At 37.5% G+C, this 22,768-nt stretch overlaps 1 protein-coding gene across 1 annotated transcript in view; it reads left to right on the plus strand.

The window, feature by feature from the left end:
• Window positions 1–22,768, plus strand: part of adam12b (ADAM metallopeptidase domain 12b) — a 94,088-nt gene that overhangs the window by 54,863 nt on the left and 16,457 nt on the right. Inside the window, exons 6-12 of the mRNA XM_088635102.1 lie at window positions 2,294–2,480; window positions 6,772–6,837; window positions 8,296–8,367; window positions 8,792–8,961; window positions 9,282–9,366; window positions 14,287–14,435; window positions 21,873–22,050. Coding sequence (XP_088491228.1) covers window positions 2,294–2,480; window positions 6,772–6,837; window positions 8,296–8,367; window positions 8,792–8,961; window positions 9,282–9,366; window positions 14,287–14,435; window positions 21,873–22,050 — 907 coding nt within the window. The remainder of the gene's footprint in view (window positions 1–2,293; window positions 2,481–6,771; window positions 6,838–8,295; window positions 8,368–8,791; window positions 8,962–9,281; window positions 9,367–14,286; window positions 14,436–21,872; window positions 22,051–22,768) is intronic.

Consider the following 22,768-nt stretch of genomic DNA (forward strand, 5'->3'; position numbering starts at 1 on the left):
AGTTTCAATGACTTGAAACAATTGAAAAGGATTTTGTTTACTATTACCAAAGTTTTGCTATCTGATTGTGTTAACTGGCACTTCAGTGCTGAGGAAGAGTTTGTGATCATAGGAATTACAATGTCCTACCATGATACTCTTGTTTAATCAAAACCTGTTTTTTATTATAGCCAGGAGGGTTAAATGAAATATTATTTGAGATGTGATGGTATATGAAATAGAAAGAATTAATATTTAAGAATCAATGTGTGTGAATCCCTATTTTACTTAGCACAGTTAAGTGGTAAGGTAATCAGGGTCTTGTGATCCTTCCACCTCAAGTCCGCCAAAGTGCACATGGATGATCCACAAGGCCACTGGACGAATGTTCTCTTGACAGACGACTCTAAAGTTGAACTTTGTGGCTACAAAGAGAAATGTTTTATGAGGTGAAAACCAAACACAGCCTTCCAACAGAATAACCCCATTCAGACCATCAAACGTGATCGTTGAAGTATAATAGTTTGGGCTGCTTCAGAGCCTCGGGACTCAAACTGAGAGCTTGCCTCATTGACAGAACCATGAATTCTGCATTTTTTCAGGAAATTCTGGAGGAGAGTGTCAGGCTATACATTTGTCAGCTGAAGCTGAGCCAAAAGTGGGTCATGCAGCAAGGCAACAATCCTAAACATACAGTACCACTATATCTACAACAGAATGGCTGAAGATGAAGACATTTTTCATGTTTGACTGGCTAAGTCAAAGTCCAGACCTAAACCAAACTGAAATGTTATGGCAGGACCTGAACCAAGCTGTTCTCACAGAAAGTCTTCAAATGTCGTTGACTTGAAGTAGTTCTGTAAGGAAGAATGGGCCACAGGTCCTAAAAGCCGATGTGAGAAGCTGGAGTCACTGCTACTCAAGGAGGTGCCAACAGTTACCGAATTACTACAGTTATTATTGAATCAGTTTGTACTTAAATAATCAAGTAAATGTTATATATTTATGTTTTATTAAGATTGTTAGACATAATTGTACCTCAGTACTGAAATCTAAGAGAATGTGGACCACCATAGAAGGTTCACAAACGTTTTTGGTCACAACGTACTTGTAATTTGTTACCTTCCATTACTGTCCAAAGACACATACACCAAGACGTGTGTATGCACAATCCATCATTTTATTGCATATTTGGAAACTAAAAACCTCCTGTATACTTCTTTAAACAAAAGCACTGAACTTTGATATATAGATGGTGTTGGCTTAATTAACAAAAATGTGAATATATTATGAAACTTGAAACATCTGAATTGTCATGTAACCTTCAGCTACAATTCAATTACATGTAATGATAAAGAACCTTTGGCAGCACATAGCAGCAATAATTTTTTAATAAACACTGCCGGACAACATCAGGAATTTCGAAGTAAGTTAGCCAAAAAAGTTTTCATCTTCTCAAGGCTTTCACTAGTCATTTTCAAGCTGTTTTCCTTGTGGGTCATTCAGTCTTATATAAGCTCTTTTGCAAAGTATTGCGATAGAGAGATACAATGACCTTTTTTGACAAGAAATACTGTATGTTGCAGAAGTTCTTAGCCAAAAGAAATTGTGCTGTAGTTTTAGTTGGCAGCAAATTTGTCTTTTGAGGGAGGGGGGGGCGGTTAAATGTAAGTCTTTGTGGATGTGAATATTGTGTATGGAAATTGCTAAAACATTTGGTCAGTCAGCCCTAGAGAATGAAACATACATTGAATTAAATGTTTAAAAAATCCTAGAGTTGGCCATGAAAACTAATATGTTAACAAATTTTAGCAGTATGAATAAAAACAGAAGCAAAGATCAATACTTTCTTTTGGAATGGCAGGTTCTAGGGACTTCTAAAACATGAAGTTACAGACAAATGTACAAGGTTTAAATCCCCATTTTACAGTATCTTACCTGCAAAACTGGGCTGAAATGAGCATTCTGACAAAGAGAAAGACTGTAAAACTACACCACCAAAGCTTTAAACAAAAGAGGAGTCTGCAATGAATGATAACAAACAGAAGTATGTTTAAAAGTGTTGTGTTTTACAAAAGGAAAAATTCACTTGTGTGTTACAAGTATTACAGTACATCTATATCTTGTTAGGATTGCCAAATCTGACAGAGAAATAAAACATCCCTCTTTCCATGATTATCAGTAATACTAAAATTATTGTTTTGTGATTTATAAGGCATGGAGTAATTTGAAGTATAAAGCTGCTGAATAACCAATTATACACATTTCCCACATGTATTAAGTGTATTATTGTGAAAAATCAATTTCTTCACAGGGGATTCATCTTACTTGAAAACAAAACATTTGTCCTGGAGCCGGTGTTTGATCCAGCAAACAGAAGTCATTTGATTTACAGAGCAGAAAACCTCAACTTTTCTCCTGGCACATGTGGTCATGGCTTCAACATATCAGACTTCAGAGTGGATGACATAGCCAGGCCCTTCAAAACATTCAATGCAAGGGTAAGAGGACAGCACAGATGCACAATCACTGACTCAGCCTAGATGAGTGCTTTCTACAGGTATTTTCTTTGTGAGTGTTATACTTAATTTATCCTGTAAATGTCAGGCTCACCCCTGCTTCAAAGCTGCAGAGCAAGGTAGCATTTGTCATGGTACCTGGCTAGTCACCTGTCACTCAGAGCTGGTAATCATTGAAATGTATTGCGACAGGAAATCTGCATCACCTGTGAGCAGTTTCCATCCACGCCCATACCAGGTGGTGCAGAATATTTAAGTACAACTCTGACATTGCTGAGGGGTCTAGTACAGAGTCAAGCTCTGTGGAAGTCTTGAGTTCTCTCATTCCCTAAATCCCAATTTCCATCTTGGTGCTTTCTTTGGATACTCGATCCAGCTTTGTCTCAATTTTGTCACTTGGATTGCCTTGGTGCTTTGTATTGTATATCCCTGCTAATTTTTGGGTTTACTTTTCTGGGCTGTGTTTCCCTGTACTTTTGCTTGTCTACCTGCTGCCTGACTAGCAATCCAGCTACATTCCAGAACCATGTCACTGGACTGTGCTTTGCCTGTTCTATGCTCTGTTTGTTTCTCCAGCCTACTACAGCCCCGCTCCCCCTGTGTGCATGCTGCCTGCTCAGCCTCCCTGTGTGCATGCTGCCTGCTCAGCCTCCCTGTGTGCATGCTGTTTTCCTGGTTCTCTCAACTGTCTCACCCAGCGTGTGTGTTCACCACATGAAAAGCAACCAACTGCGAAACAGGGGGATCTGACAGAGAAATTATTTGAAAATAGCAGCTGTAAATGGGAGGCACTTATAGAAACTTATTTGAATTATAATAAAGTAAACATATAATATCCATCACAAGCCTGCTCAAAGGGAGCAGTTTTTAATCTGCCTTTTAAAAAGGTCAACTGACCTGGCTTCCCTACCTTGGAAACACACAGCTTGAGGGACAGAGACCATGAACTGAATTTAAAGGGTGGACCTACAAAAAGTACGGAACCAGTGATGGTGATGTCTGGATTTGATATGATTTTTAATGTCTCAAAAAGTCAGCACAGAAATAGAAGTTACTTTATAAGATGCTGTTGTAATCGGATTGACAGAAACAGTCAGCTTTTGTTCTTGTTACTTGTTAGTAATATTGGTCTTACAAAATGTTATGGTAGAAATGTTGACGGGTGATTGCCTGATTATCTTGGCTCAGAATTGCTAGGTTAAAGAATGCAAACATGGCTTTAGAAACAAAAAAAATGATTTGTAGATACACTGCTATGGTTGAGCCATCATTGGCCCCTGCCTGTTAGGTCATCTGTGTCTGTTGCAGACAAGGGTTAAGGACATTCAGGAGATCTGTCTATGAGAAATCTATTCTCCCTGCATTTCCAGAATTTAGAAAGAACTAAGTCATCATCTCTTTCCATTACATTTACATTAACACTAGTTAGATTTTCATCTACAGTCCCAAAAGGATAGTTTTAATTATATTAAATACCAGATGCAATGTTTTCCACATTACATTTTGTGTTGCTGGAGGTGGTTATGTGTAAACTGACACTTTATATTTCAAAACTTCTTTAACCAAAGTACATAAAATATAAAATTCTATTTCATTAACAAAACCACAGTTATTCAGTTCTTATTTAATACTTTCTGACAGGATCACAATGCCATCAGCACATTTGGGAGCTAGTAATTTCTCAGATTTATGATGCACTTTAGGATCTGTTATACTGTGGGGTAGGAATTTATTACTAAAGCTTTTTTACTGAGATTTATGTTTGTGTTTCTCCTGCAACCTTATTAGTTGTCTTTATCTGATGACATTGTGATTCAATCAGTTGGGATCACGTTTTTCCTTTTACTCTGCAGAACATATTAAAAATGTTAAAAAAGTGAAAATTGGTTCCAACAGCTATACTGGAATTTAAAATTGGGTTTCTCAACCTTTTTTCTTAAAATTTTGTTGATGCCTTAAGATTTCCATAGGATAATATTTACAGCTATGTGGAATATCCAAACCATGACATTTGAGACGTAATAATTACCCAGAGACAAGTATCATCATATGATTATGATTATAATTTAGAAAACAAAAATACTGCAATATAATCCAATAATTCAAGGCTCAATTTTAAATTCACTTCTTAAGCTTCATGCATTTTTTCTCATAAGCTACAATTTCAGTACTATTTAGGGATTTTCTTTTCATAAAGATTTTCATATACAGTGTGTTACTTTACCTTTTAAGATCTATTGTTATTACTATTATATTCTTATGTTGTGATCAGCATTTGTCACATGAAAAAGCAACTTAAAACTGTAACTTATTTAATTGACTTTCCCCACATTGCAATTGCTGTAGTACTGGGTAATTTTGTACATTGTAAATGTAGCTCACCCAGAATGTTTTTTAATTGTTTCCACGCCTTACATGTCTTAAAAAGAGCACAGGGGAAGCACTCTAAAGCTTCCTGTATTTCTTTTGCATGCATTATACCATCTGCTGCTTTTTTGCTTTGGTATATTTGTATAAAAGGGGGCAAAGAAATTCAACATTGCTAAATCCTTTACTTGAATAAGGCAAAAAACACCATCATGACTCCTTCATAATCACTGTGCAATGTGATATAACAGCATGCATACAAAAATTAAATTTAACATAAATGTACCCAGTCTAATGTTGCTGAGCTGAAAGTCTCTTTTTCGGATAGAAGGTCCTCAAGTCATTGATGTTGTCTCCCAACATTTTTAGATGTAAAGTTCTGCCCTCTGTGTTCAGTTGAGAGTCTGTCTGTAGTGTTTATGAAGGTGTTACGATGGTGTTTTTTGTAAAGTTTTTGTTTTTGCTTTAATTCAGATATGAAATTCTAGAAAAGTCTGTAGTTTCCAAGAACTGTTTCCTTTTCAGTTAATTAAAGTATTGCATTTAATGTCTTTATTACCCAGCTAATATAGCATAGTTTGAAGTTCATGGTAAGTTCAAGATCTCAGTTTGAAGGTTATGTTAGGTTTCTAGGTACACATTTTGCACAGGCCTGCAGTGGTCGAGGGCACAGAGAGACACACAGAGATAGTATTGTCATGTGGATAAACCTGTGGCTTTTGGCTAAACCCCAAACCATGTGGTGTTCTTGTTGTATAAACTATCTCTGATGTAGCTGGTGTCTGTGTTTGACTGATGCTGGAGGCAAACTCAGTGATGCCAGCTTACAGGATTTACTTTTATCAAATGTAACACAGTGATTTTCTACCAGAATTTATGACATTCTCTGAAGATTTTACTGCTACGTCTGTATAAACACACTTTGACACCTGATATTTCAATAAAAACAAGAATAGTATCTAAAGTTAGAAAGATAAGTGAGATGAAGAATACTAAATTATTACAAATAAAAATGCAAGAGATAAATCATATAAATCGGAGGCCTTCTTGCAACAGGTATTCTTGCAACACAATATTCTTCATAGTCATCAATCATAAGATTGATGTTCGGGTGTTTATGAACACTTTTTTAATACTTGGAACTTATATCATATGTGAAGTTACTGTATGTTGTTAATATAAGTATTTAGCAGCTAACAGAAATCTGCAAGAATTCAGTAAATCTTTTATATTGAACGCCTGATTTGAAATGATAGACTATTGGTAGAATAACAAAGACATGTTGCTAATACAGTATTTAGCAGATTTTTTATACAGTATATACAGGCAAAGTATATTGCTATCCTGCTAATCACGGAGAACTTCTGAAAATAGACAAGAGAGTTCTCCACTCATGAAAAGCACCTCTGCTCATGAGCAGTCATGAGCAGTCATCTTTAGAGATATAACTATCATCCTAAAGTGCATTTTCTTCATTAGCGGAAGGACTTGAATTGAGATTATGTTGCATCCTTCCAATGTACAGTATGATATACTTGATCTGCTTCTTTAAAAAAACAATAACAAAAAACATGACAGTACACAAGTGGAAGTCTATCCATCCTTTTAGTCCAATTTTTTGGTCAGGGTGGTGGCTGAAGTGGATATTAAAAAGGAAATAGACTGATAAAATGGTGTACATGCAACAGTACTGTATATGATATTTAATTTAAATGCTCTGACATCAGCTTTGTTTGGAGTAGCATAGCTCCTCTATGCAGATGTCTGTTCTTATCTCTTCCTCTTCGGAGAAAAGACATGGGCAACGTTAACTGTTTTGTTTGCTTTTATTCAGTCTTGTTCCCCCTCTTGCAGATCAGTCAGCTTGCCTGGTCCCTGATAATGTTTCTATTTCTTTTCTCTGCAGCACAAGAGGGACACACAAAAGACAACCAAATATGTGGAGCTAATTATTGTAGCAGATAATCGAGAGGTAGGAAGAAGCTTCTCTGAGGGCCACCAACCTATGTGGTTGTGCTTTGTACTCCTATGGTTGTATCAGTAATATCTTCCAGACTTCCAGAGAACCAAAACAAAAGTGAGGAGTAATAATGGAGGAGTCAGGAAAAGGGTATTTGGGCATTGCTCAAAACATAGAACAACAATATGGTTGAGAAAATATTCTCCTTCTTCAAAATTCGGTAATTTTACATTAGTGGTGACAACTACTGTATGAGTGATTAAGAGGAGGCTGTGAATAAATCCCCTGTGATCTGTAGATCTGCCAACAAGAAAGGACCTCTACGGAGTCCTAATAAGTCTACTGCCTTTAAGCATCAGAGCAAAGGTTTAATGTGTTTCATAGACCACTTTGAAAAGGAATGGGATTTTTAGTCTGAAATCTTGTAAGACTCTAAGGAGACATTATTTCCCAGAACTTAGCTGACAGAAAGATGGAAAGGTCAGCAACTTATGGAAACAATTCCGTGTCTGGTATCTGATTTTCTCACTCTGCAAATGTTCCTTTTGATGTAGCAAAAAGGAGTGATACTAACATGTTACAGAGTAGAAAGCTACGCACTGAGTCATTCTCTGCCAATGTGCAGATTGAATAACTAGAAAGTGTGTATCAATACACACATTTTTTACAGGAAAACAATTTGTATACTTTTCTTTTGTTCAATGGAGTATAGCTGATCACAGCAACTCATTACATTGGATAGAAACATAGAAACACATGTACGGAGCTGTGTAATATAAACTTTGTTCATGATTTACGACCACACACATCCAGAAAGAAACAAAATTGGTTACTTCTTTACAGCTGTCATGTCTAACTAAAAAAATAGTACTGCCGATTTTATGGCGGGGTGATAGATTTTCATGTGGGACTGCAGTGCAGTTCTGCCAGTTCCTCTTTTACTTTCAATGTCCAGAGACACACATCCTCTAAATAATATTTTAGGGGATATTGTCAATTGTCAATATAGATTGTCAATTGTCAATATAGATCAATATTGTCAATATAGATTTACTCCTACTCGCCTCCCTTCTTTGATATATTGTAACTTTTGAATTTACAGTATTCCAGGCTATCATTTATTCCAACAATGATGCTAAAACTTTGTCACTTTTTTGTTTAGGCAGCAAATTACTGTAAATATTTTAAACATGTTAAATATACAGTATGTGGCAGGTCAGCTTATGAAGGCGCTCTAGATGTTGCTACTATATGACCTCTACTTGTAAATAGTCACACTACGGATGATTGACTTAATTCCACGTTCGCACACGGGTGGGAATAGACTTTTCTAGCTCTTTATTAATAAAAATGTTCTAATTTATAATTGATTTATAGGATTCCTGAAGTAATTTATTTTTGTCAGTTGAATATAAAACGGATCATTACAGATCTCTCAAGGCTTCAGTGTGCATTGTCCTCAATTTTTAGTTTCAGAAGCAAGGGAAAGATGTGGAGAAGGTGAAGCAGCGGTTGGCTGAGATTGCTAACTATGTTGATAAGGTAAGAAAAGCATTATACATTTATCATGAAGTAAATTAATGCTTCTCCAGGCAGCCACTCTCCCTCTGGTCTCCTTGCCTTTTCTCCGCAGACATTACTCATTCTGCGTCCTGCAGCCTTTGCTCCTTAACCTTAGCCTCACTGTTTCTCTCTCTGCTCCCTTCTTGCTGCCACACTACCATATCATCTCGCCGGGACCTCCCGAAGATCCCTGCAGCGGCTGCAGGATAACAATCTTGTGTCCAATTTACGATAGTCGATAGTTCTTTCATTACAAATAAGAAATAATACTGAAAAACATTCTGAGTTTGCATTCCCTTTCTAAGCAAAGGAATTCTGGGAAATGACCAGACCTCATTGAACAGCTCTACAAACCTTACACTACAGCGGTTTCCCTGAGTGCTGAAGTTCTTCTGGTCTCCAGTTCTACAGAGCGCTGAATATACGTGTGGCTCTGGTGGGGCTGGAGGTGTGGAGTGATGTGGACAAGTGCTCAGTCACACAGGATCCCTTCACTACCCTGCATGAGTTCCTGGACTGGAGGAAGACCAAACTGCTGCCCCAGAGGCCTCATGACAATGCCCAGCTCGTGAGGTAGGAGAAAACCACTGCCCTGACCATCCCAGATTATCAAAGTCTTCCAGACGCTATGTACTGTATATCACACAAACAGGTACAGATATTAAATATAACATCCCACCCTGGAAGACGAGGCAAATGTCAACATGTGACCATGGTCTGTGTAGTTCACAGTGAGAGCATCCTCTCCTTCTAAAATCCCATGCTACAAATTTTAACTGAAGTGGTAGTGTTTGCTCCCAGGTGTAAAACATTAAAAAAAGTATCTGTAGTAATGTAAAGTAACAGTATTAAGAGACCTTTGTCTGAACCTTTGTTCACTTATCTGTTGACAGCGGAGTGTACTTCCAGGGCACCACTATTGGCATGGCTCCGATAATGAGCATGTGCGTTGCAGAGCAGTCTGGAGGGATCGTCATGGTGAGTGAATGATTAACAGGGACTGCGGCTGATCCTTTTCATTCTAATTATTCACTTAACTAATCACTTTCTTTGAAGCTTCTTTGAAGCTCCATGAGAATCTTATTTCTTTTGTATTAAAAACTGGAAAGGGAGTACTGTCAGGCATACAAGAAATCGCTAAAATAACTAAAAAGGCTTATAAATGCTTGTTGACAGGAGGCACATGGTATAATATTCTGAGATACAATGTAGACATTTTTACTGATAATCTATGCTCTCCAGATGCGTGGGAGTGCAGCTGGGAATTCAGAATCCTTATGCTGGATGAACAATCCCCAATGGTGCACATGAGATTCATGTATATTGATCAGATCTCCTTTACATGATATTGGGTAGGAGCCCTTAGGCCTTTTCATTCTAAGAAGAATTGGACAAACAGAATCTGTTTCAAAAACCTGGTCCACTCAGCACAAAACTTACTGTAGCTACACTACATATGAAAAAAAAAATCCCAGGATGAAATGAACTGCATGGCATTGATCAAGTTTTTGACTCTCTTCATTGTAACATTTTGAGGTGGAATTATTCGATTAGCATTTTCTTGGAGACGACATTATAGGAAAGCAGTATTGTCATCACCCAGTGAGCTAACTTGCGTAAAAATACATGTTTGAAAATACATCACTGCACACACTGTATGTATAGGATATGGTAGAATAAAAAGGTATATATATATAGAAAAAGTAAAGAATAGTTAATGTTTGGAAAAAGCAAAATACAGAAATTACTGAAATTCGGTAGGAGTCAATGCATTAAACAAAGACTAGAAACAATTAGCCAAAAAAGTTTAATAAACTTAATAACTAAAAATTAAAGATAAAATAGCACTTCACAAAATGATTAAAACAGAATAAGACCCCCTTAAAGAAATGGGAGTCCAATAAATTACAAAGACTGGAAAAAAGGATATTTGAAAAACAATATCCTCCAAAAGTTGATAAAATCAATAACCAGGTTTTTCCAGAATTGCAACAGTAAAGGAAATGCAAAGGATAAAGTTAATATAATTCATATTAATTAATTATATTAATATGAGTAGAATTAATGCAGTGTAATAATGAAGACGTTTATCTTCATTACTTTCATACTGTAAGTCAGACCTTTAAATAAAGAGAAATAACCAATATATTTCCCTGAGGTGTTTACCAGGAAAGAGAGTTATAGAAGGCTTCTGGCTGAGCAAAATCAAAATATTATATTTGTGCTTTAGAGATTTTAAAAGCATTTAAGAAACATCATCTGGTCTGGGTGGTATTCTACCAATAGTTCTTTAGGAAACAAAATAAACTATTCACAGACTGTAAACATACTGTAACTCCTACAACAGTCACACAGGACAGTGGTAATACTCACTGACTGGGAAATCTCTTTGTAGCACCCATACATGAAAGGAGTGAAAGAAGTGAACCGAATCATTATAGACCAATAAATCGTACAATCGATAAATTCCCTGTAAATGTATAGAAATGATCATTAGAACTAAGCTAAAGGATTGTCTGTACAGTATGGTAAACCAAGGCAAACAACATTAGGATATTGTCACAGTCTCCTCCTTGAAGAGTTTAGAGGTGTAGATAGAATGTAACAATAGCGATGGCACAGCCACACTTGCAAAGACGTGCAATTGTGTTTATTAAGAGGAACTGTGATCCCAAAGTCAACACCCAAAAAATAAAGTGAAAAACATGTACTAACCGGGGAAAAAAACTACACAAAGCTATAGTACATTTGCTGTATTTGCTGTAAAAAAAAAAAATGATTGTTGTAGGCAGCTCCTGTTCTTCCCTCACAACCAACCTGCTCCTATCTCCCCCCTCCTATATTGAAGAGCTCCTTTTCTAGGTTAAACTCCTCCCCCTAGAATATTCAACTATAAAGCAAAAATAATTTGACAAAATAATTCTGATTATATGCATTTCTTAATTAAGTACACAACTAAAAAATGAACATATTATTACCAAAAAATAAAATATCATACTTCTTTTATGTACATAAATATTGTTTAAGAAAATACTACCCCCTCTTAATGGTATCTCCTTACAAATTAATCCACGCATGCGCAACCCTGAAACAGGCACTACTAAGCCAGCCCCTGTTGCCATGCCAAAGTTTGGGTCCTACAGGTTGTGGGAGAAACCATTTTGCCGATAAGAAATCCAAACAACTTATTTATTTGAAACACGTGAGTTGATCACCAATTTGGTTCATTTCACTTCTAAAACAAAGGAAAACAGGTGTTTGGTTTGAGTTAAAGGTTAATTTTGATAATAATAATTGCTTACACTTCGCATATAGCGCTTTTCTGGACACTCCACTCAAAGCGCTTTACAGGTAATGGGGACTCCTCTCCACCACCACCACCAATGTGCAGCATCCACCTGGATGATGCAACGGCAGCCATAGTGCGCCAGAACACTCACCACACATCGGCTATCAGCGGGGAGGACAGCAGAGTAATGAAGCCAATTCATAGATGAGGATTATTAGGAGGCCATGATTGGTAAGGGCCAATGGGAAATCTGGCAAGGACGCCAGGGTTACACCCCTACTCTTTTCAAGAAACGCCCTGGGATTTTTAATGACCGCAGAGAGTCAGGACCTTGGTTTTACATCACATCCGAAGGACGGCGCCTGTTCACAGTATAGTGTCCCCATCACTATACTGGGGCACTAGGACCCTCATGTACTGCAGGGTGAGTGCCCCTTGCTGGCCCCACTAACACCTCTTCCAGTAGCAACCTTAGTTTTTCCCAGGAGGTCTCCCATCCAAGTACTGACCAGGCTCACACCTGCTTAGCTTCAGTGGGTTGCCAGTTGTGAGTTGCAGAGTGATAATACGGGAACATCCTTACTTTACCCTGTGGGTGCATAGCAAGCAAAGCTATCCCTGGAATTCCAGACTAGTTTGTTTACGTTGGAAACCAGAGTTATCGCCTTTGTTTAGATAGTGAAATGTTTGTGTATGTGTGTGTATGTGTACACGTCGATACCTCACGAGTGCCAGGTGATCTGGAAACGGAGTCTCCAGTCACAGATATGTAATTAGAAGTATAGAATTTAAATCAAGGGGTTTCATTCGCTCTTTCTTCGGACTTGGCCCTGCTTAGAGTAGACAGATACATTAGTGTGCTAAAAGAATTGAACATTTTTAGCTTTGATACGTGAAGACTACAATGGCAGTTGATCCAGGCACTGACAAATTCAACCAATGGACTTCTTCAGAATCAATAGTTAAACACTAGCCAAAGACCAAAACTTAAAAAACAGGTACTCTTTTGCACAAAAAGGGTTGTGGGAGTCTAGAACAACTACCCATCCTTGTAGACAAAGCTGATGCTTTGGCTTGTTTCAACTAATGGCTAAATGAGTCTCTCAGATTGTTAAGTTACTAGTGAGCAGACGAGAGGTGGGCCAAATATTCTCCACTCATCTGTAAACTTTCTTGTGATCAGTAAACCACTAGGTTTGTCTTCAGTATGTGGTGTAATCGCTGGACAGAATGTGTCCTCATAATCAAGAGACATATCTTCACAATTAATGTATGTGTTTTTTTCTTTTTGCTAGGCGGCCGGTTTACAGCTTTTTTCCAGATGTTTATCCAGTTCAGTTGTCACAGATGGCAAAACGTTTGCCTCTTGATTAAAGGCTGACATATCAAGTTATAGCGCTGAGAGGGAAAATTAAACACTTCTCGTACACTATTCAATATTCCAGGAAGGTTCTGGAAAACATAGTTTGAATTTTGCTGTTTCTTCAAATTTTTTAAATTAACTTGTGATCTCACAACAGATTTTCTACCTCAGTCATCTGATGTGCTGTTTCGATATCTCCGGTTAATTTCTGAAGTCATGAAGTAGAGGTCAAGCACTGCCATGACTTTAAGAAACAGCCCAAATGTAATTTGCTGATTTTCATAATGCTGATTTTCTGCATGAGGCTTTCCATCTGAACTCCCTGCATTCTTAAATCAAGCAAGAATCCAATCAATTCCAAGTAGCTGTGTCTAAACTGGACCCTATCTGTGACAGCACGCTGAATAATGCATGCGTCTATATCTGAGATTTTATCCATGGATTAACACTCCTTTTTGTGTTTCTTGGAACACCAGGAGGTCCTGCCCTGTTGGAAGGGTGTTACATACAGTAATTTATGAAGGGTTCATGCACAGTCTCCGCATCTTACAGGAAACAGCTGGTGTACCCCTCAGTTGCTCTGTAACTCTCTCCATAGGAAGGTTAGATACTATGTGTCTGCTTAGTCAAGCATAAAGCTTCATAATTCACCTACGTTTATTACTAGGCTGTATTTGCTAAATGAGTAATAAAACTATCTGATGTCGTGACTGCTCCTGATATTCAGATTTACAGCTTGATTTTCCAGACTGAACTGCCACAACACAGTAAAGATCTAACAGGATCATTTATAAAATGTATGGGAGTGTATACCCCCATTAAAAGTAACACAATACACAATTTACTTCTGTTTTTTTTCAATAATTTGAACAAATAAAACTATTTACATTGACTATTCCTTTGCTTGTTTGGCATTTAACGTGATTGGTTCTACCACTGTTTTCTTTAGTGTGAAACCCAATTAAAAATCTTTAAAAAGCACCAAGGAGTAATTTTTAGATTGTAATGAAAATCCTGTATTAATAATAGAGAAAGAGTATAGTCATAAATTCTATGTATTCTAGTCATAAAAATATGTTAAAAAATAAAGGAACAATGTGACGTCCAGATTACTACCACAGGAGATCTATGTGGGTTTCATCACTGAGAAGGAACAGAAGCACTAAGCTGCAGACACCTTCCCTTTTGCTTTTGAAACACTCACTAGTCTTGCACGTTGTCTGAAAATGATGCATTTCCCACACAGGACCATGCAGATAGCCCTCTGGGCGCAGCAGTGACCTTGGCACACGAGCTGGGGCACAACTTCGGAATGAATCATGACACCCCAGAGAGGGGCTGCGGGTGCCGGGTCACAGCGGAAAAGGGGGGCTGCATCATGACCCCCTCCACTGGGTGAGTGCAGCCAAGAGCATGAGCCGTGGAGGAACAAGTGTGTCCATAGAGACTGGGATAGAGCTGATCCGAGCAGAGTCTAATGACAGTTGTCTCGCTCTGCTCCGTGTGTAATACACTGTTTATTTCAACCTTTGTTTCAGCATGCACCCTTGTTTAGTTTAACATGCAAGACTTGAATGTTTTATATGCAGTGCAGAAGAGGGTAGATTTTGAAATCCGTGCATGACGGGGTTCTGTTTAGTTGAAAAAAAGGACAGCTTTAGGGAAATGCTTAGTTAATCACAGATCTCTGCGGGAGCTCTGAAATGCATAAAAAGTATGTGATCACCGTTAGATGATTTTTAATGTGGTTCATGCAGAGGTTTGGAAAGATGAAACCATGTCATTCAGTAAATGCACAGCAGTTAATATTTACAAGCCCAAAATATAATGTGATTTTTAACTTAGGCTGCTGGCACGTGATGTAATCTAATTATAAGACTGATGGCCTTTTCTTGACCATAGCCTTTTCATTATCTTATTAGAAATCCTTTTGGCATGTTTCCCCTGCCATTTTAGAAAGAAAATATACTCTAGATAGATACCCCAGCATTCAGACATTGCTATTGGATTCCTTACTTGAAACCATGCTACTCTCAAGGCTGCTAAGTTAGAAAATGCTGCCCCCTGCTTAAAATTCAATGGAGAAAATTGGATGCCTTGCACAGACCAGTCTGATGTTAACTGAAGCCAATTCACAGCCTCATAAGCTATAGACTATTGTGTTTTTACTGGACCTTTTGTATTTTCACTGGACTGTACCCATCAAAAACAAAGTAATACTATGCTCAATTATGCGCTCATAAAACAGCACAGCAACGAGCTGTAAGAAAATTGAAAAAAGGCTTTGAGGGCATCCTTAATAAGAACATATTCAAAATAAAGCTATGGAGAAGAACAGGGAGAGAAAATAAGCTGTCTTCACACTAGAAATAGAACTGACACAGAGCAGGGATTTGAGCTATGCACACTTTGTGACAGGAATTATGATATTTTCATACAGTATTTATTATGAGAATACTCTTCACAGCGGGAGTGAAAAACAGACTGCTCTTCAACACCTTTCTAATTTAAGAGTGGGTTTTATCATTCAGAACAACACAGAAAAACAAATGTCATTTCAGCCGTAAAACATTTATCTAAAATAATTACTTGTTCCAGTCATAGGTGTTTTAATTAATTTCTGTGTAAGAATAGAGTACACTATTTGGGATGTACTAGCAACATCCTTGAAACCATGTTATAGTTAAAAATGTTTATGACTTTAGAACAGTGTATTTTAGAAAACAACAGGGTATGATATGATAATATGATAAATATGGAAAATTGACTTATGTAGGCTTAATGTATTTTTTGTACATGAAATAACAATATATAGATTGTAATAATGTTACTACTTGTAAACCGAATGACTCTGAGAGACAGTGGTACAGTAAGTAATTATTATCAGTATATGTATATTTTCATATTTTAAAGTAAGAAGCTCAATTTTACATGATGTAATTAGGCTCATATTCCCCACAGTATGTGTAAGAAAGCATATAAGTATAGGACTCACTTTGTTTCCTGGGAGGAGACAGTGCTGGGTTAATTTGAGGTCAGGAATGAGAAAATGTAGCATTTGCTGTCATATTATTGGTCCCCTGAGAATCAGTTTGACTTCCGCAGTTCATTACACTTAAAAGGCCAAAGAGCCAGCTCAGTGGAACACATTAACGCTGTCCCCTCAGAGGCTGCAGACTCGGTAAGCATTTGAAAATTGTGAAGAGAACATTTGTTTAATGTTTTTTTCACATCTTATCGCCAATCAGATTCTCAATATTTTCATATTCCAGACATGACACATTTATAGGAACCGCCCAAAAATGGAGCATCCGCTAAAAAAGGGTTAAGAACGCCCTCAATGTGATGAACCTGTTGAGCTACAAGCATTTTATTCCTTACCGCAAAAGGACAGTCAAGCAAACAACAAACTGTATTTGTGGTTTGAAAACTACAACTAATAAAACTGATATGAAAGTAATCAAAATGAGATTGGGAGTGAAGCTTTTATCCATACTTGCTTAGTTTAGTAAGATTTCATTTTGGAATAAAAGGGTAAGCTAATAGCCAAATATCATCTCAATTTAGTGTCTCTACCATTGAAAGGACTGCCCTGCTATCAGTGGTCTTTACAGCATCTCATAACATTATTTGTATGGCATCGTAGTTATTATACAAGCACCGGGTCCATTAAAGCTTAAGGGTTGTATCTATGAAATCCGTTACATTAAGGGCATCCTGAGTGATGTAGAACCACTGAAACCATGAATATACCTTTTTTACACAATTTAATGTGTAAATATATATCAGCTAAGACATTATATATGTGATGTGAATACCATACTATCCTGTTAGCCTATTAGGGAGATCAATTCACATTAAAATGTCTTTTTAACTATCTCAATTACAAATCAGGTTTTGAAAATGATCATTGACTATCATTTAAGCCGTGCTGTACAAGCTGGTATAAATGCTGAAATGTTCATTAGCAGTGTTTGATTCTGCAAGCACCACAGAAAAGAATTGCTTTTTGCAGCCATTCCAAGATGTCAAGATGAAAGGCCAGTTAATGAGAACCACTCCTTCTTTATTAAGTAAGAAGAAAAGAGGACAAACTGGTTTACTGCATATATGCCAAAATGCCAGTTACACATCTGCAAAAGAAGTATTTCTTGCTTGCTTTAGTTTCTTTTTAAGTTTGCTCTACAGATGTTTGTCTGCATTTAACCAAATGAGAACAAGCTGGTAAAGACCTTTTGTGAGGAACAATCTCACCCTCGATATCGGCCCAAATGTAAAAATGATTTTATATACCAGCTTCAGTCAGTGCCGTGTTCTCTTTTCAGAGCTGGTTTTCTGGTGGTGTTATTTGTGCCATGATACAAGGGTGGAAATGTGATTCCCATTCCATGGCAATGTCAGCTCTTTGGAAATTTTCAAAATTGGAGGCTTCAGCATGGAAGTCATTACCAAGTTCAGATTATTTTGTGACTGTTTTTTAGTAAATATATAGGAAGACATCCAGCTTTTCCAATTCAGGGTTGCAGGGAGCCAGAGTCTGTCTCGGCAAGTAACAGGCATAGGGCAGGGTATATAGACAGACAATGGTGAGTTAAAATAAATATACAGTACTTATTTTTACCTCATTGGTACAGAGTTACACAAGAGCCTTGAGGCCATAAAACATTGAAAATCCTTCAAATTCTTATGCAGTGTCTTATCATTTCACAGCATTAAACATGTACAAAATAATTCCTGCATCTGTAATAATACAAGGAAATCAATAGGCGATCCCTGTGACTTTGCTATGACAATCTCTACTGCATTTAATTTTATTGGATAGAGTCATGGCAACTAAATACCTCCAAATCGTGTTCTGTACAGCACCCAAAGCAATCAGAGAATTTGAGAGATTTTTTTTAATTGTAGAGTAGCTATAAAGGTTTGGATGTCTTTCTTGGAGACCATATATCAACACTGGCAACAGGAGAGGAAAGGATTTAAAAAACAAAATATTTACACTAAACCAATTACAGAATGATTATACAAAAAGGTTGTATTAAAAAAAAAACTGGAACCCCCAGGCAAACATGTCTCCATTCACAGGATGAAGCTTTGTAGTAATATTAAAAATGAACAATTTTTGGTTTACACTTTTATCCAGAGTTATTTAAAACGTATAAGCTTTTATGTCTTTTGAATTGTATATAACATATTCATAAATGAGCCAACAATGTCAGTTTGATATAAAGCTGACATAAACTAGTCAGGTCGAACATCAGCATATCCAAAGTATGATTTAAAACATTGGAGTTCTAGTTGTTTCCAAGAATCTTTCGACATCACTTTTCAATCATAATTAAATTAAAGTTCCTGGAATGCACAGAGTCAGTGTGGCCGTGTTTAAACCAATATTATCCCTTGAAAAGTATAGTTATCAATCTCATCTCCTGTAACTTAATTCTAGGCTCTTAACTCAGCTGCAATAATAGTCACTCTGTACTTGGGATTTACGTTCCAAGCAGATCTCCTGCCAGTGAAAATGAATAATGGCAAAGCCAATTTAAGTGCTAATCTGGGATTTTGAAGTTCTAAACTGTACAAGTTAAACTTTTGAAGTGGTTTACTTGTTTATTTTCAAAGATGATATAAATCTGCCTCACCTTTATGACATGGGTGAAAAGGAAGATTACATTTTTGGAAAGATAACCTTTAATGGCCTATAATCATATTTCTAAGATTGTGCCTAGCCCCACTTTAGCATTCAATAGCTCAGTCATTGCTAGCACTGACAAGTACTGTAGCATCACAGGGAAACCCACAGTAACATCAATAGGCAGCCCTTAAGGACTGTAGTTGTGCAGGTTTTACACGTGATTTGACCTCTTATTCAAGTATTTACTTAATTTAGTATTATTAAATTATCATCAGAGGTGGAATCAACATCAGAGAACTCTCAGCTCTTGAAGAATATAGTCACTCATCCCTGATCTACAGAAAGCTCCTTGAACTAAGAGAGTGAGGTTCCAAATGTGGAGGCCCTTAATGAGCCATTTCTGTTTTTGGCAAATGGTGAATCTGCACAATGTTAGAATAAAACATATAAAATGAGGCCATAAACATAAACATATAAAATACTACTAGTGTGAGACGGGGAAAGTTGGATCTCTAGTTTTTCTTTTATTTTCATTTGTTATCGGCTGTGGAGGATGGAGTGTTTTGCAGATAAAACTTTATACACAAATGTATTAGAGCCAATGCCCTTATCTGCAGCTTGCTGATAACTGGAGGCCAAATCACAAGATGAACAGGCCAGAACCTCCTGTGTATGCATGCTGCTTTCCCATTGTTCCCTTATTGTTTGACAGTGGGTGTCAGGGACCAGCATGTGCGAAGGAGCACATTGTTTGTTTCAGCCTGTTATGGAATCCTGAGCTCCTGTGTTACAGCAAATGTGTAGCGATATGGCTGCAGAAAAGGGGGATTCTGAACAAGACCAATCCCCACGGGTCAGGCAATTTTAAAATGATTATGCCACTGTCAGCTGGCAGCCACATTTCCTGCAGGAAAAGCAGCTGTCTGAGTGTAGTTCCTCTCATGACTTGCACAGGGCTGGCAAGGGAAGGCCACTCTGCTGTGCAAGGTTATTAATTGAACCTTGCTAATGCCTCTAGGGTACACAGCTGTCGTGGGTAATCGTTCCTTTTCTATCAAAAACATTTTCTTTCTCTGCTAAAATCACTGTAATGTAAAATTCTGCCTGCCCTGCTTCATGTTAGCTGTACATGTAGTATGATGTAATTGGAAAGTATACAAGTGTTTTTAATATATTACATATTTGTCTGGCAAACATAGCACCGGGCACATAAATGCACATATTAAAAGGGAAGAAATCATGCTGCAGTAGGGAACGAGGGATTTGGTGACACTGGTTGCTTATGAAGTAATGGTTCTCTTAAACCATAACAACAGCCTGTAACAGATTATCATTGCATGACATCTCACGGTGCTCTGACAAGTAAAATGTAGTCTTACAAAGCAGTACTGAAAATGTGGCATGAAAAATGTAATCCAACAATGTTACACAAACCATTAATGTTTCAATGTACATGGTTAGTTCTCTGACATGCTTAGCAGAATATGCTTTTCTTAAACATAGCACACATTTAAAAAATGTAAAAATATTAAAGAAAAATGTCAAGTAGGACTGGTTTTAAAATTGATTGCAGGTGAATCAGCAATAAGTATGCTTGGAATTTGTGTAATTTTGAATTTTTAAAAAAGCTACATGTGCACACAAATAGTCCAAATCTGTTAAAAAAAAGTGCAATGAAAACGAATATAGTACTTAAATTTAGAAATCGGTACTTGTTCCTCCAAAAATGTGAGGTTAAGTTACCCAAATGTGGAATAGACAACATTAGTCTGCACAGACTGTTTAATTAGAAACAATCCTCAACAAAGATAATCACAAGCAATGGCTGTTAAGTGAAATAGCATGCACAATTACCTTTCATTTTCACTTACACACTCACACCCAGCTTTCTTTTATTTGTAAGAAAATATAAGGAGATTAAATCCTTCTGCAGCAGAAGGTGACATTCTTATTTTTTGCAGGGGGTGGAGGAGTGTTCTAAAACCTCCATGAATATTACACACATTTTCAGGGTGCATTACACACTTGACATTTCTTCAACATCTCTAAAACTCAGTGAGAAGAGAAAGTGACAAAGGTCTGACACTATGCCTTGCAAGTCATTCTGCAGATGGTCTGCTGTTGGATGGTGCCTTGTAATCTTCACAGAATTCTCTCCAATGTGTAAAAATGGCAGCTTGGGCTTTCTAATGATGAGGACAAAAAAACAGATTTCAAGCAGAGACAACTGTGCGCTGTGGAATCATTTTTCTTCTGCACATTGTGCTCTGGCTCAAGGCAAATGTGGCAGAAGCAAGTTCTGGGAGCTTGCCTCATGTGTGACTGCCCTCAAGAAACAAGAAGTCCTACATAAAAATGAACACTTGGCAGAAGCTTCTCAGACTGTGTCTCTCCCAGACACAGCAAAATCAAACTGAGTCTCTACAGTATCTCTGTTTCTCATTTTGAAACTTCTCATTTTGAATAAATATTCAACTCTCTGAGAACTCAGTCTCTGTCTCTATCAATAGTTTATTGCATATACTGTGTTTATAGTAAAAATGAAGAATGCCCCAGTGTGGTGACTGGGGTCACTGCATGGTACTAAATGTTTGGTCATTAAAGAATCCCTTGGCACTTTTACTAAGAGCAGGGTGTTAACTGCAGTGCCTTGACTAAATTCCATTTGGCCCTTCACATTCTGGCCTATCTAAAGGTTTTGTTTAGTTCAATTAGTGTAGCAATTTCTCACTGCTCTGCCTTAATGTGTGTAATGAGTCTGCTGACTGGCACATAATGCTTCCCACTCATCACCCAGGTAGGAACTGCCCTTTAGTGGTGAATGATGTGGGTCCTCTCCTACTGTATATACTATGTGCTTTAGGATACTGTGGCATGAGAAGCCCTATAAAAGTACTATTATATTGTACTTTTACAAAAGTATTGAAATGTATTTCTGCCTAAAACCAGAGGGCTGGGCCCTTTGAACTGTCCTGTATACTGTATCAGTCCACAACTAAACTTCAACAAGTTCTGGGCTGTCTTAGTTTTACACAAAGCTCTACCGACTTTCCGGCATATGATTTTTTCCAGAAGGAATATTGCAAGCACATTATCGACAGGGATTTCAGTTGCAGAGGACCGGGTCCTAGAGTGTTAGCACTACAGATATCTTACCCTCTACCCCAGTTCAAGAGCCCGTCGGTTCCTCTTCGCAGGTACCCTTTCCCTACAGTGTTCAGCAGCTGCAGTAAGAAGGACCTTGCGGCCAGCCTGGAGAAGGGAGTGGGGATGTGTCTGTTCAACATGCCCGAGACAAAAGTGCTGTATGGAGGACAGAAGTGTGGAAACGGATATGTGGAGGAAGGAGAGGAGTGTGACTGTGGAGAGTTGGATGTAAGTGGCATTGAGCAGTCATGCAAGGCTGAGAATGAACATTCGATGCTTCAGAGCCTTTTCTTTGGGATCAAAAATGAAAGAAAAATAGGGAATAAAATAAAAAAAATAGGAGAAACCAGCTGAGAACTTTCAGAAACAAAAATACTTCCACATCTGGGGCACAGGTATCGAGACAGTATTTCACACTCAGGCTGCCAGTCTTATTTTGGTATCTGGCTACATTTTTTAGGAAAGCTTTAGTGTACATAGCACTTTGTAATAGAAACAAAAAAGAACTGGAAATGAAATAAAATACTCCTGGTAACTTAAAGTGTGGTATATAAAGAATGCCTTTATGCTGTATATACATCTGTTTAAAATAATTTGGTTGTATCTCTTTCCACTGCTCCACCTATATCCTTTTCCTATTAGTAGATCTAAGGCATTACTGTTGCAACTCATATCTATAGATTTACAGCAGCAGGTGATGACTAGTGGTATACGCATATTAACAGTATTATTTTAAAGAGCACAGTTCACCCAGACAGAACTGTTTTAAAAATGTTTTCTGCCTGTGAGGTGCTCCCTTGTGCACTGCAAATGTTAGTTATATGGAACCCAGTTAAGAGCCCAGAACCACTTTAAAGGACATCCACGAATGATCCCAAACTAGTCTGGAATAGGACTTTTTATCCATTTCAATTTATCAATCAAAGCGGCATTCACTGTACACCTG

This window comes from Lepisosteus platostomus, chromosome 6 (assembly GCF_059453375.1).
Source record: "Lepisosteus platostomus isolate fLepPlt1 chromosome 6, fLepPlt1.hap1, whole genome shotgun sequence".
Taxonomy (NCBI): domain Eukaryota; kingdom Metazoa; phylum Chordata; class Actinopteri; order Semionotiformes; family Lepisosteidae; genus Lepisosteus; species Lepisosteus platostomus.